Source organism: Herpailurus yagouaroundi, unplaced genomic scaffold (genome assembly GCF_014898765.1).
Source record: "Herpailurus yagouaroundi ecotype Mexico unplaced genomic scaffold, PumYag 100, whole genome shotgun sequence".
Classification (NCBI taxonomy): domain Eukaryota; kingdom Metazoa; phylum Chordata; class Mammalia; order Carnivora; family Felidae; genus Herpailurus; species Herpailurus yagouaroundi.
Window position 1 is genome coordinate 21,898,604 of NW_024412391.1, and position 16,408 is coordinate 21,915,011.

The 16,408-nt window shown below is 35.2% G+C and overlaps 1 protein-coding gene across 2 annotated transcripts in view; it reads left to right on the plus strand.

Annotated features, from left to right (window-relative positions):
- Window positions 1–16,408, plus strand: part of IQUB (IQ motif and ubiquitin domain containing) — a 119,396-nt gene that overhangs the window by 32,863 nt on the left and 70,125 nt on the right. For both annotated transcript variants that reach the window (XM_040472093.1, XM_040472092.1), the window contains exons 8-10: window positions 1,196–1,371; window positions 9,689–9,859; window positions 12,508–12,684. In XM_040472093.1, the coding sequence (XP_040328027.1) occupies window positions 1,196–1,371; window positions 9,689–9,859; window positions 12,508–12,684 (524 nt within the window). The remainder of the gene's footprint in view (window positions 1–1,195; window positions 1,372–9,688; window positions 9,860–12,507; window positions 12,685–16,408) is intronic.

The following is a 16,408-nucleotide window of genomic DNA, read 5'->3' on the forward strand; positions in this document are numbered from 1 at the left end:
CTTCCTTCCTTCCTTCCTTCCTTCCTTCCTTCCTTCCTTCCTTCCTTTCAAGAAGAGTAGATGAGACTTGTCAGGAGGAAAAGTTGAATCATTTGCACATTATGCTTTTTCCCTTCCAGGTGGAAATTGTAAATGTGCATGCATGTTTACTTATACATATAGATGCATCAGAAAATTGCTCTTCACTTTTTTGTGGTCAACATAAAAAATAATCGTTATTTTTAAAGCTAAGAAATTTGAGTCATCTGATGGAGGAATTTTGCTGGAAAGGTGAAAAGCAATTTAGTCATAGGTATTTATACATATATCAGAATATTAAGGAAGATAGATAGATAGATAGATAGATAGAGGAAATAACATGTTACTGTCTTTGGATCTTCTTTTGGTGGGGGGAGATATACAAAATGTCTTCCTAAGGGAAGTTGTTCTTTTTTAAAATCGTTTTGTTTTATTTTTTTCATCATAAGTTTACTCCTTTTTTTAAGTAACTCTACAGCCAACGTGGGACTCCAACTCATGACCCCCAAGCTCAGGAGTCACAGAATCTACCCACTGAGCCAGCCAGGAGCCCCAGCAAGTGTACTCCTTAATCCCTATCACCTGTTTAACCTATCCCCCCGCCCCCCACCCCTCTGGTAACCATCAGTTTGTTCTTTATAGTTAAGAGTCTGTATCTTGGCTTGCCTCTCTCTGTCTCTCTGTCTCTGTCTCTCTCTGTGTGTCTCTTTTTTTTCTTCTTTGCTTGTTTGTTTTGTTTCTTAAATTCCACATATGAGTGAGGTCATATGGTATTTGTCTTTCTCTGACTGACTTATTTTGCTTAGGTAGCAAAACCAGGTATTCTGAAAGATCTGAGTATCAGTACATGTTCATGGCTGCTACAAACCCAAACCATATATTTTTCAGTACGAGGGAGAGTATGTGCTTACTTGGAGGTGTAATTTGACATTATCTGGGCTGATTTCCTTTGGCTTCTCTTTATTTGACTTTAATTTTATTGCTTTAAGTTTCTCAGCTTCCGTTTCATCCTACTTTTTCATATGTCAGGTGTACAATGTGAATGATAATGTTCATGTATAATTTTATTTAAATTGATACAAAAATAAAATACTGTTTGTCAGGATGTGATGGTATAAAATTTTCTGAAAGATGTGGGATTTTAAAAACTCAAGAGTCTTTCATGTTATTCCTTTAGTCTGGCGGCAAGAAGAACTTGCACGCATTAACCAATCTTTCACTGGGGCTGAAAGGAAAGCTGCTTTGTGTGAACTTCTGGAAAAAGAGACCCAGATAATTGCTTCCATTGGGAGGCATAGATACATTGCATATACGGCAAACCAGGAAGCACTGATACAAGCTTTTTTGGATAAGGTTAGTAAAGTAACAATTATTTAAATAAGAATGAATCCTGAGTTTAAAAATGTAGAATAATGAACTAAAGAAGAGACTGACATTGTACGAATTTTCATGTTTAAATTTTCTGGTTTTTTTTTCTTTTTTCTGATACAGCTTTAGATTTTTAACTGTGGCCTAGAATAACAATTGACAATTAACATGAAATTAATATGTTCTTAACTAAAAAGTTTAGGCCATGAAGGAAAAAATAAAGCTACCTTCCTCGTGACTCTGTTCATTTAGATTTAGGCTGGCTACAGAAGTTAGATCAATTACACACCCTGATGAAATGTAGAGTTACTGAAGTCACAAAATGTCTGGGTTTGGGATGCCTCATAGTAAGCAACCTGGGGAAAAGAGCTATAGATGAGTGTTTTTGCTTTTGCTCACCAGGTCATTAACTGACTGGAAGTTTCTGACCAAAAATGTATATGATTGTTGAAAACCATGAAAACATACAATTAAGGGAAAAACGAATTATCTTTTTGTGTTGAAACTGCCTGTTCTGTTTGATATTGATTGCATAGCCTGTTTCCATAGTGACCAGTCTCCTTTTGTAAATCTGATCTTTCCAAACAATTAAAAGCCAATCCAGCCACAAGAAGAAAGGGGATATAGCGTTCTTCTAGATCTTTGCCTATAGTGATTCTAGTTGTATGATTCTTGTTACTTGAGAACATTCGTTTTTAAATACCATATTTTTTTGATACTCTAAATGCCCTCCTCTCATTTTACTAATACACTCCCCTTTGATCTCAATTTTTCTTGTGGCTTTAACTACTACCTACATCCTGGAACTCCCTGCAGGTCCAGACCAGACCTCTCTAAGGAGCTTTGGAATCATGTATCCAAATGTATTACAACTTGCCTATTGTAATTGCTTTTGGGTGTTCCAACAGTACACCTTAAGTTGACATGTCAACACTGAAATTATACCATCTCACCGTTCCCTGGTCCCGCATCTCCAAACAGATGCTGTTCTGTAGCACTCACATCATTATTCTTTATGAATGTTTCATCATCTGCTCAGTTGCTGAAGACACCTGGGCATTATCCTTGGCATCCCATCCAGCCACCAACCGGTTTGTTCTGCTACTTTAATAATTGTCTCAATTCTTTACTTCCTTTTCAAACCCACTACTACTGTCTACAGGGAAATGGCTCTGCCATGGCACCCTGATGCCCTTGCATGAATCCAAACACGCCAGGTAGGCAAAGACTTGAACCACAGCGAATCTGAATCTTGGTGGAATGTCTTGTGATCCTGCTGGAAATTGAAAGGATGGGAGGCTTCTGAAGAGACGCTATGGAGCAGCTCCTCTCTTTGCTTTCCTATGTCCCCTGGGAAGCTGTCATGAGCCAGGCCTTGTCTTGTGTGTGTGTGAGATTGACAGTGACTTATCTGATTGTGGATTTCCTTCTCATTTGGACTACTTCATGTCTCCAAATTAGGCTCTCAGCCTCCAGTCTCACTTCATAGTTCCCTCCTCTGTCATCCATACCACGGCCATAGTGACCTCACTAAACACATCTCTGCCCCTGCCCCTCCTTACTGCCCCTCAGGGATTTTCACAGCTGATACTCAGCACACCTCACCTGCTGGTATCTCACTGTCATCTCTCCTTGCAAACTACAGCCATACCGCCCCAGCTATGTTCGGTTACTTGCACGTCCTCAGAAAGGTCACGTGCTCTGCATACTTGTGCATCCAGTGTTGTCTCTACATGGAGCATCCTTTACCTCCTTCATTAGTAGCTAGTTATACATCCTTCAAAACAAGCTCAGATACCCCTTCTTCAGAAAGGACCTACTGATCCTCCTGCTTTAGCCCGTACTATATGCTTTCATGAGACCCTGTTTCACTTCTTAGTAAATAGTGGTCAATTTTTAAAATTTTTTTAAAGTAAACTTATTTATTTTGAGAGAGCATGCAAGCAGGGGAGGGGCAGAGAGAAAGGGAGAGCGAAAATCCCAAGGAGGCTCCATGCTGCCAATGCAGAGCCTGACTTGGGGCTTGATCCCACAAATCGTGAGATCAAGAGTCAGAAGCTTAACAGACTGAGACACAGGTGCCCCCGTAGTGGTCAGTTTTTATTGTATCTGTATACATGTCTGAATCATTCCTGGATACTGAGCTTCTTAAGCAAAAGCTATCTTTTATCTCTGTATCTTCATGTTCTAGCATAGTGCATATCACAGAGTATTAATACATGCTTATGGAGGAAGGCAGGAAGGAAAAATAAGGGACAGAAATAATGGTTGTGTAATCTCATATTTCAAGTATTGTCAAGAAATTATACAATGTAGATACTGTCACTTCAAATTGTTGAGTATCTTCCTTCTAGGAAAGATATGTCTCCCGTATGGAAGCATAATATTCATACTTCTCCAGGATCATATTTCAAACTAAACTTATTCCTTTAGCAAGTTACTTTATCTTGAATCCAGCTTCATCACTGGGAACCATATTCCTTATGTGTCTGATTGTTAACCTTACCATTGGGGACAGCATAGACCCAGGGCAACAGGGACCCAGAGTGTTTGAAGGAGCTGGGAGCCTCTGAGGTACAAGGGACAAGGAAGATGCATGGCATCTACCCTTCCTTATTTGAGGCTGGCGCTTCCACAGGAATTCCTACTTATGCTTTCTCTGATGCTTTGTTTCCTATGAACTATTTAAAATTCTTACTGTAAATACTTATACAGTGTCTATTCTTATTATGCCTTTATGCACCACCCACCCCTCTCCTCACCCCCTCCAGGCCTCTGCCTAACATTGTATCTAAGCTTTTTTTTTTTTGAATTATAAAGCGTGTGAATGTAAGGTCCCAGCATTTCATATTGACTCTGGAGCCACTTAATGACCATTGTTTTCTTATGAAGTCTATGTAGCACTCTATGAAGGTCTTGAAATCTCGCCAAAAAAAGATGAGATAGAGAAATTTTGTTCATAGGATTTTTCACGAGGAAGAAAAATGTGGTCTTTGTTTTTGTTTTTTGTAAAAACTGTTAAGTTGTAGTAGAAAGTGCGACCCTGAAAGATCCCGAGTGTAGGAAGAATTGCCAGGAAAATGGAAATCTTTGACTGTTGCCAGGAGAGAAAAAGAGAAAGCATAGTGAGGAGACAGCTGGGCACAATATGGTTCCTCGTGACTTTTTAGTTATATTATAAAATAAATGAAACATTAAGTGCAAGATAATTGTTTTGGTAAGAGGAGTGAGAATGAGAGAAATGATTGGGCCTTAGTGTCCATACTGATTTAGGGCAGCACACAAAGAGGCAAGACCAGAAGACTGAAGGAACGATGGAAAAAATAGCTATAAGAACTTGTAGAAATCAAGGGAAAGGCTTTTTGTGGATCATAGGTTTTAGAATTTGAGTTCTAAATCTACGGTTACATCAGCTGATGAACCAATTAATCTCACCCGTTCATAGGCTAAGATTTAGAGGAAATGGACATTTTAGCTGATACAAGGGAATTTTACCTCAGTTTTGACCAAAATGTTGTAGAGAGCAAGAAAAACACAACCAGAATGGAACTGCTACACTTGAAGTCAATCCTAGTCCATTACATAGACTAATTAGTCCAGTCTTTAAAAATATTAACTAACAGTGACTTTGACATACTTTTAATCTGTTATGGTAAATTATAAAATATTTGTTATTCTAATGCAAATTCATTCAAATCTCCTTTTTGTATAGGATGCCATACTAAACATCATGGAAAGCAATTAAGATAGATTTTATAGTTTTCCTTGTAAATTCTTATACAATATCCATTCCTCTTTATGCCTGTCTACTTTGCCCCTCACACATGCCGAGCATTGTCTCTAATATTCAGGGGACACAGTGCTGATTTCAAAAAAGTTGGAGTAACTTATTATCCTACAGTATTTTTGATAACTAAGAAAAAATAGCTTATAATGAATCCCTGAAGCTAGACAAGGTCAGAGTTTTTTTCAAATGTCAAAACTAACAACGAGAGCCATAATGCTGATTTTCAGGTCCACGTTTAGCACTATAACACATAGATATATAAAAAAATATTTACTTTACTATAATTTGGAAATAACTTTCAACAATAGAATTTTATGTTTGGTTTTAGTTTAACTTCACTGTATCTAAGTATTATGTGGTTTATTGAACTAATATTTTTAATCTTCTTATCATGGACATAGACATTAAACCAATCAGGTATTATGGATTCTATACTAAGCCTTCATTCTCCATAAAAGGCTTAATCTAAAGATTTTTGAAGTATTAGTTAAATAATTTGTAATTTTAACACCTCAAACATTGACCTCCACAGGTTATCAGAGGTTAAAAACTCACAAGCTGACAGAGGTGAAAAAAAGCAAGTCAAGAAATTCGAGTGAAAAACCATCCGTCAGTTTCTGATGTATCTGGGGTTCTCTTTACCCAAACTGTGTTAAAGAGACAATTTGAATTTCTAATCTGCAAGAGGTTTTCCCTAGAGTCAAGGCCGTTCCTTTCTTTGATTCGCATACCACTTCTCACAATCACAAGCTACAAAACTGCAATCCTTGTTAGCTGTGTCATTTAAATGTTTTTCTTTTTCTCCCCCATACTCTGGTGGCCAACAGCTAATGGGATAGGAAAATACAACCGATTTTTGCCTCTCTCTGAGCACCACTGTGCACAGGGGTGTCCTCTGTGTATGAACAAAACCCCTTTGCTGTGTAAAAGGAAAGTTGATCACTACACAGTAGCTTTTGGGGGTTAGGGTTATTCTTAATTTGTGCCCTTGGGGACCCGAATATTAATTTAGAAGGAAGAAAGCCCTCCTCTCACAGTACAGTCATTTCTTCTCTTTTGTGGGAGCCTGCTGCTCTCAAGGTTTTTGTTATCTCTCCACCTTCCCTTCCTTGAAATGCCTCTTCCTGCTGTTCTTCTGTTTCTCTCCTCCAGAGTCTTCCCTGTCTCATTTGTTGGCAGCTTAATGGAATTTATTACGCTCCTATTTTCTGAAGCAGTTTAAGAGCATGATTGTTGTACGTCTCTTATTATAGCCAAAGCATTCAAAGGAAAAAGGAAATAAGAAAGAGAAATAAGCAAAGATGATGCATTTTCCTGTGTCAGGGTAAAAAAATACCTTAAGGGCTGAAATCAAAGAAGCTTAGACTTGAATGAAGACCAGGTTGTCAGTGTTGGCAGAAATATATCCCAGTGTAAAAACAGCTTCGTCAATAGATTTTTTTTTTTTTATATATCTTTTAGTACTAACTAGGGAAACTCGAACTTCAAATCTAGGATTCTTTGATTGTGAAGAATCAGTTCCCTTTACTCTGGCTAATTCGTGGTTATTCTTCAGGTTTCACCTTAGATAATATTTTCTTTTCATTAAGTAATTGCTTCATAGCAACCTATGGTTAGTTACCTATTTACCTGTAATCATGAAGCAGAATTATCCTGTATTTTAATTACTTGTTTTCCTATCTTTACATATTATGAGATTTGAGAGTTCTTAAAATCAGTATTGTTTACTCTGTACCTAATACATTAATATATAGTAAACACAATATTTGTGGAATGAATGAATGAGTACTGTAGGTCATATCAGATATATAGAAACACATGAGAATTTATTTCTTATAATCTTTTGGGAGAAATAAAATTAACAAAAAAATAATTATAGAACAGTTTAAATTTAATTTCCCTGAGTTATTGAAATAGAGACACGGTATATTTGTGTGTGTGTGTGCGTGCACGCATGTGTTTGTGTGTGTGTTTATGAGTACAATAGGACTTCAGATACTAGTGATTTCATTGGTTCAAAACATATTAGGAATTTTTATGGAAAAGGTAGAGTTTGAGTGAAAAATTGCAGGGTGGGAAGGTGTTGGATGGATGGGTGGATGTTGAATGTATTTGGAAAAAAATCTAAGATATTACCAAATCGTACTATATTAGATGGGGCTAAAAACTTGGAGGGGAAGTGGAGTTAAATCAATCTATCAACTGAAATACAATGAAGTAGATGAACTACATATTTCATTAAAAGGTAATTATTGGGGCGTCTGGATGGCTCAGTCAGTTGAGTGTCTGACTTCGGCTCAGGTCATGATCTCATCGCGTTGGGCTCTGTGCTGACAGCTCAGAGCCTGGAGCCTGCTTTGGATTCTGTGTCTCCCTCCCTCTCTGCCCCTCCCCTGCTCACACTCTGTCTCTTTCTCTCTCAAAAATAAATAAACGTGAAAAAAAAATTTTTTAAGGTAATTATTACAAGTGAAATAAAAGGATTATACAAGTGAAATAAACCTGCAGAGCAAAAGGTATTGCCCACATTACTAGAAGAAAGGAAATTGCATTTAATAGAGTCATCCTGAAGAAAATGGCATGGCAAGATTAAGACATTAGTTAGACTTTAAAATATCACAATATGAGGGGCACCTGGGTGGCCCAATCAGGTAAACATTTGACTTTGGCTCAGGTCATGATTTTACAGTTCCTGAGTTTGAGCCCTGCATTGGGCTGTGTGCTGACAGCTCAGAGCCTGGAGCCTGCTTTGAATTCTGTGTCTCCTCTTTCTCTGCTCCTCCCCTGCTAGTACTCTGTCTCTCCCTCTCTCTCTCTCAAAAATAAATAAAGCTTAAAAAATTTTTAAATATCACAATATGAAACTCAGCCTAAGGTTGCTTATTCCTTAAAAACTTTTAAAAGGAGCTTTGAAACATTTAACTTCAGTAATACTCTGAGGCCTACCCCAAACAAGGCTGTATCTATTTAAAATAATCTATATATTGTTATTTCTAAGTGATAGTAATTAAATGACAAAATATTTTCTTATTGAGCTATTTCCCTCTTATAATCCTTAATAAATTTTAGCTAATTCTATCAGTCTGCTAATTAGCAGTACATTATTTAGTATTAGATATATGCCTTAAGAATATAAATTAATTATAGGGTCGCAGCCTCTCACTTGCTGGACTTAAACTAGAACTGAGAATCTAAAGTTTCTGAGGGAGAGTCCTAGCTCTGAACAGCACTTATTCTGGCTTTGATCAGAAAATGCTGCCATTACTTTGAAAGCATCTCAAATATAGTTGTTTTTAGATGGTACTTTTCAGTTTTCAATGTAATTTAGCTAATATGAAATGTAAGAAATTTAAAAGTAATTTAAAACTGTAACTGAAAAACATATTCACCCTTATATTATTTATTTGGCTAGTCTGCATTCCTGATGATTTGTTCCCATACAAGGGCTTCTAATTAAACTTTAAATTATATCAAATCTAAGATATAAGTGGCTGCAATTATGGCATAAATTAGACTACGGGTCTCCAAAGCATAAATTACCATTCAGTCTACAAAAAATCCAGCATTTGGAGAGTTAATAGTCATGATCAAAATAGGCTTGTTTCTGTTAGATTATAATCAGGGAAAGAAGTTGAGCAGCTTTAATACCATGAACGAGAAGGGAAAATAGTGAGGTTTCACTGTGAAATTTCTGGGTGAAGGCATCTTTTCGTAAAGTCTCGGTCGGAGGGAAGAGAAGCAGTGGCAAACACAGACTTAATCTTCACTAACGATTGCACTAGTGTCTCTAGTGTCTCACTCCACCTCCTGAATTCTCAGCCTGGGAGTCCACAGATGAGCTTCAGGGCAGGTGAACTCCATCTTTAACCCTCAGCTCATGAGGTCAGCTAGGTTGGGAGGCACCAAGGCAGAATTGGGAGTAGAGAGTGAGAATCTTAGCCATCATCATCAGGGAGGTAGGGATCACTGCTGAGATAGCTAAATATAGTTGCTCAACTATGGACATCTGTTTTGTGAAGAACTGTGAACTTGTTAGAGATTTATGTTTATAGGAAACAAGACCATAACTCACAGAAGTCCCGTTTTGCTGTGTCCTTAGTTCTGGCGCACTAAGGATTGTAACAATTGCTCCACAAAAGTTTCTTCAATTGACAAAGCATGATCAAGACACATTTTTATAACTCAGTGTAATTGAAACAAGCAGATCACTTTTTTTAACATTAAAAATAGCATGCCTTTTTCCAAGGGTAATGAGTTATTCCATATACCCATTCAGCCATTCAGCATACTAGTTAGTACAAATTAGTACCAAATTCTGAATCCTGTAGAAATGCTTGCACTTCCACAGGCTAAATAGCTCATTCGTACTTTTTTTCCTAACATGCTTTATTTTCCCATGGTCTACAAATTCTGCAATTATTCATAAAGCACATGATATTAAGTTAGCTTTTAGTAGAAATTATTTTTTAACCTTTAATTATAACTGATAATTATAAACATATTATTATTTTTAAGTGTTCAGCTCCAAAGGTATGGAGAACATTTAGTGGCAAAATAATTGAGATGGATACACAGTTCACCATCAGAGCCAGAGAGCTGCAGAACATCTATAAATGCATAATGCTGAAAAATATCTCTCAAGATGAAAGACTGGATGTACTCCTAACACTTAAACATACTGTGAAGGTACATTAACTTTCTCGTAGTTTTGAGGTATCACTATCAATATTAGTATCACTATTGGTATTACTATCAATAAAAAAATGAATACTAAAATAAGCTGTTTTGTATTAATGGTAAAGATGACTAATCAGTGTCTATATATATAAATTTGTTTTGTCAACAGCTATATTGTTTTGGTGTCGTTTGGGGAGGATGTGTTTTCTGCATTAATATTTATCTAAAAATTCTCAAACTATATATTACGATACATAGAAGTATGCACAATGGATAATCTAAATGGAAATAAATACCCATTTCTATGTGATGGATGCAAATATATGCAAATATATATATAGCATGAGATTAATACTCAACTCAGTTCACTAAAACAGCAATTTCTATATATTTTGACACTCTTCAATAAAAATTTTATTTTTAGCAACTTTAAAGCAGGATGAGAATATTTTTATTTTTTTCTCATCATTTATTAATTTAAGACATATTAAGCAATTGAGTAAATGGTTCGTGTTGAGCACTAAGTCTGGATAGATCTCTTACATGTCCCTCCATCTTGAGAGCAGAGGCATTGACTCAATGAGGCACTGACTGCTTTTGTTCTGGATTACGTTTTTAAAGATGTTTGTGTAGTGACTAACATTGGAAGATAGAGATAGTTAGGAAGAAAGGGAGAATCAGTAGGTCCAGAGGTAGGAAATAAGCATGATGTATGTAATGGGCGGTAAAAAGGCCAGATTAGAAAAAAGAGAATGCAAGTAGGGAATACAGTAGAAATCCTCCTAACTAAAGAATTTAGGAACATTTTTTGGTTAATAGTAAAAAAGAAAACCAAACAAAAACAGAGAATAGGCTTATAAAAATAAATTGTGCATATCTTAAGCAATATGTTTAACCTATATATGTACATGTATATTTATTTAACAATATTTTATTGGAGGATTAAGGCCTTTAAACATGACTCAAATTCTGGCTCTATTCATTATGGCTGTACAACCTTAGATAAGTTATTTAATATTTCTGAAAATCAGTTTCATCATTTGTAAAATTAGTTGCATTGAGGATATAGATATATATGTGTATATAATCTATGTGCATCTATATGTATTTATAAAGTATAAATAAAATATAATCTGTATTATTTCACTGCTTATGAATAGGGAGCCCTCAAAAAATTATTTAAAAAATTTTTAATGTTTATTTTTGAGAGGGAGAGAGAGACAGAGTGTGAAGCAAGGGAGAGGTAGGGAGAGAGGGAGACAGAATCTGAAGCAGGCTCAGAATCTGAGCTGCAGCACAGAGCCCGACATGGGGCTTGAACTCGCAAACCATGAGATCATGACCTGAGCTGAGGTCAGACACCTAACTGACTGAGCCACCCAGGTGCCCCAATAATGGGTATTATTTTGATGACAGTTACTAAGAGAGACCAGTGAATCTTAAACTTGAGTACACATTAGAAGCATCCGAAGAACTTGAGAGAGTGAGATGCATAGAGACAGAGAAAGAGAGATTGAAAGAGAGAGAATATGAGAATAAATGAATAAGGAATGATACTTAGGCACAATTTCAGAGAAGTTAAATTAGATCCTCAAGTGTTAGGGCAATCTTAAAACCTTCAAAAATCTCTCCCGGGTCATTCTAATATGCTTTCAGGGCCAAGGACCCTGATCTAGACTCTTGTGTTAGCTATACTAAATATGTATTAAAAAGTACAGGAGAATATTATTTAATAGTTACAGATGTCACATTCTGACTCCTTCATTCAAACTGTGTTTTAGTCCTCTCTCAGGCAATTGGAACAACTTACTTCTATTCTACTGCTCATAAATCCTGCCTTTATCACTTAACCCCTACATGGGGCTTTCTTATTCAACCACACTCATTTCTGTGATTTTATTAAAAATTATTATGAATTATACAAATTTGCAGAAGAAATACATGAAATATATGTGTACAATTTAACATATGAAGTCACCAACCACATAACCACTCTCTGACCCAAAACAGGACATTGCCAACATTGCCAAGTATCCCCTGTCTCTTCATAATCCCAGTTCACCCTCTTATCCCCTAGAAGTAACTGCCATATTGACTTTCACAGTAGTCATCTCCTTGATATTCTTTATAGTTTTACCATCTCTCTATATCCTTAAATAATATAGCTTAGTGTTGCTTATTTTGGAATTCATTTAAGTGGAATGATGTTGTATTGTTCTGTGTCTTACTGCTTTCACTCAACATTACTTTTTTAAGATTTAAGCTTGTTATTGTATATAGCTATAGTTTATTCATTTCCATACATATAATAATATTCTATCAATATGTGCATTGTATGAATAAGTCAACACTTATTTATATCATCAATTGATTTATGGATATTTAGTTGTTTCTAATTTTGTGCCACTGTGAACAATGACTTTACATGCACATTTCTCTACTCTTAAGACGAGAATTGCTGGGTTGTAGATTATGCATATCTGAAGCTCTACTAGATAATGTGAAAATTTTTTCAAAATTAGTTGTACCAATTTTTACTCCTGCTAGTTTCTTTTGCAATTTCTTTCTTTTGGAATCTAGTTTCAGTTTGTTTGGTGGTAATTTTGAAAGCTAACAGTGATTTTTAAAATTCTATGTTGAATATGTATTTTGTATAGGAACATGAATGTAAACTGACTCAGGAAATTCTAGAATTGATTGACAGAGAGGTTGACCTTATGATGAGAGGCGTCAAACATCATAATCTTGAAGGGCTCAGAAAGAGAATCGCAACACTCTTTTTTCATTACATCAAAACACCTCTATTTAATCCAGAAGTTGCAAGACACCTTAAGGTACTCTACTTTTTTTCCTGTATTCCTTCCTCAAAATTCTAAAATGTGCTGTAGTAAATTGAAGTATATTCAAATTTTGCTTTAATGCATTACTTGGAGTCCATGTGGAAGACCATCTTATTGGTGACATCTCTTTTGAATGATTGTTTTTTATGTTAACAAATTAATCATTTAACTTTAGTGTCTGTATTTTCAACCTTGAGTTCTTCCCTACTCTCTGAACCAAATTGAATATTGTATTATGTTGAATGCATTATGATCTCTTTCACACCTTCGTGCTTTTGAACACACTTAGTTCTACCTGGAATCCTGTCCCCTACTTACTCTGCTAACTCCTGTTCATTTTCTGACATTTAATTCATGGGTCCCCTCTTGCATCAGGCCTTGGAGAGAGTTCAAGTCTTCATTTCTGAGATTCTACACATACTTTGTTTGTGTTGCCTTCTAATACTTATTGCTTAGTCATAGTTATTACTGAACAGATCCATATAGGTATCCTGATAGAACTTCAAATGTAACATGTATTTGAATGAAACTACCTTTTCCAACTCCAAAATGCTTAAGTTTCTATGAAGATTTTGCTATCTAGGGCCAAGGTAAGTATCTCATTGCCTTCTTACTGTGTCAAATGATTTAAAACACTTTTGGTGCGGTTTGGAAGGGAGCGGTTTACTAAAGAATTCTAAATGGTGTTTTATTCTAATGACTATATTTATAGTTATAAGTAAATATATACAGTATTAAGAAGCTGGCTAAATATCTATTTTGCTTTTTTGATATAAAATCTCAGTATTTAGTCAAAACTTTTAGTAAATAAAATTATTTAATTTTTACATTCTTTCTTTTTTAATGGATTTTTAAAACTTAATTGTATTGCAAGAGTATTAAGATACAACAAAAGTCAGGGATGCCTGGCTGGTTTGGTGGATAGAACATGCGATTCTTGATCTCAGGCTTATACATTGGAGCCTCATGTTGGGTACAGAGATTACTTAAAAATAAAATCTTAAAAGAATATACATAAAAAAAGTCCAAGAGAAAAGTTGCCCATTATGTTATTTCTTATTCAAATTAATGTTCTATTTCCCCAGGGTAACTTCTAGTCCTTCTCTATAGACTTATCTCAGCTTTTATATTTTTACCATAATAGAATTTAATATTCTACACGTTCACCTAACATACCATTTTATTCAGTTTTTAAATTTACCTTTGGTCAGATTTACTATTTGGGGGTCAGTTTTGACAAATACAGTGTCATGTAATCAATACCTAACCCAGAGTGTCGTATAAGTGGAATCCTACTGTATGTAGCTTTTTGACACTGGCCTCCTTCATTCAGCATACTGCCTTTGATATTCACCCATGTTTTTGTATCCTTAGTGTTGTTATACCTGAGTAACACTTTTGTTGTCTGAATGTAGTAGAGCTTGTTTATCCATTCACAGTTGTAGGATATTGAATTGTTTGTTAGAGTTTTGGACTTTTGTGAGTAAAATCGCTAAAAACACTTGCTTGTGAGTTTTTGTGTAAATTGATTGTTTGGGGTTAAATACCTGGGAAGTAGAATTTTTTTTGAGTCATCTGGGAAATGCACATTTACCTTTATAAGAGATGGCCAGCCTTTTTTCCGCACTGGTTGTGCCATGTTTCATCCCCATCTGTAATGTGTGACATTCCCATTGTTCAGCATCCTTGCCAGCAGCTGGTAGTGCCAGTGTTTATTTTAATTCTGGAATTCTAATAAATGTGTAGTAGTATCCCATTATATTTTAATCTGTGATTTCCTAATGAATATAATATTAAGCATCTTTTCATGCACTTTTTTTTTGCCATCCATCTATAACTTTTTGGTGAAGTATCTGCACGTATCTTTTGCCGCCACGCCTTTTTCAAAATTGAGTCATTTGTTTTATCATTATTGAATTTTGAGAATTCTTTGTTTATTTTACATATAAATCCTTTGTAAGATACATGATTTGCAAATATTGGCCCTCTGTCTGTGGCTTGTCTTTTCATTCTCTTAACAGTATCCTTAGCAGAAAAAAGACGTTTTTATTTTTATAAAGTTGAATTTATGCATTTTAAAAATGGATCATGCCGTTAGCATTTATTTTGTAGTTATGAAATCTTTCTAGAAGAATTAATATTGTTAAAATATCCATACTACCCCCTCCCACACACAAAATGTACATACTACACGAAGTGATCTACAGATTCAATGCAATCCCTATCAAGATTCCAATAGTATTTTTCATAGAACGAGAAAAAAATCCTAAAATTTGTATGGAACCGCGAAAGATCCTGTATAGCTAAAGCAATTTTGAGAAAGAAGAACAAAGCTGGAAGCATCATGCTTTCTGATTTCAAACTATATTCCAAAGCTATAGTTCAGACAGCATGGTACTGACATAAAAACAGACACAGAGATCAATGCCACAAAATAGAAAGCCCAGAAATACACCCACAAAGGAACTAAGGACACACAATGGAGAAAAGACAGACTCTTTATTAAATGGTGTTGAAAAACCTGGATAGCCACCTGCAAAAAAAAAAAAAAATCAACCTTTATCTCACACACATACAAAAATCAACCCAAAATAAAGATTTAAATATAAGACCTGAAACTGTAAAGTTATTAGAAGGAAGTATAGACAAAATGTTGTTGACATTGGTCTTAGCAACAGTTTTTTTAGTCATGGCATTGAAAGCAAAAATAGACAACTGGGATTGCATCAAACTGAAAAGCTTTTGCATAGAAAGGAAACAATCAACAAAATGAAAGGCAATGTACAGAATGGGAGAAGATATTTGCAAACCATATATCTGATGAGTTAATATCCAGAAAAAGGAACGTATACAACTCAACAGCAAATTCATATTAACCCAATTTAAAAATGGGCAAAGACTTGAGTAGACATTTTCTCAAACAAGACATACAAATGGCAACACATACATGAAAAAGTACCCCACATCACTAATTATCAGTGAAGTACAAAGCAAAACCACAGTAAGATATTCAGCTCACAATTTTGGAATGGCTGTTATCAAGAAGACAAAAGATAGCAAGTGTTGGCAAGGATATGGAGAAAGGGAATCTTTGTGCACTGTCCTTTGAAATTAAATTGGTACATCCATTACAGAAGGCAGTGTGGAAGTTCCTCAAAAACTTAAAAATAGAACTATTATATGATGTACAGTTTCAAGTTTTGAATATTGATCATTGAGCCAATCCAAATTTAGTGTTAGGATGAATGAAATAAGAAATACACTTAGTTTAGTGGACTTTCATCTATACATGAATCTAGCCATTGCCTGTAAGATTAATGTAGCATAGCACCAAAAATCTAAATTCTTTTTAAAAATTAAGTGCCAAAGCACGTTGAAGTTTTCTTATGATTTTGCAATCTAAAGCCTTCACCTACTAATTTTTTTCTGCCAGTTAATTTTTAGGTGTTTTTACCACATGTATCCAAGGGTTGATGAATAATACAGATTTCTTAACATTTTGGCAGGATAAATGAATACTGCTTGAAATTTAAGTTTTGTGTATAATATTAAGTTAAGGGAAAATGTGACTTTAAAAATTAGCCAACTTTTTATCTCATTCTAAGATAAGTTAGTCCTCAGTATTTCTGTTGGTTAGTATTTGGCCTGACTTTTATAACTAACTAACTTTTCTTCCTTCCTTCCTTCCTTCCTTCCTTCCTTCCTTCCTTCCTTCCTT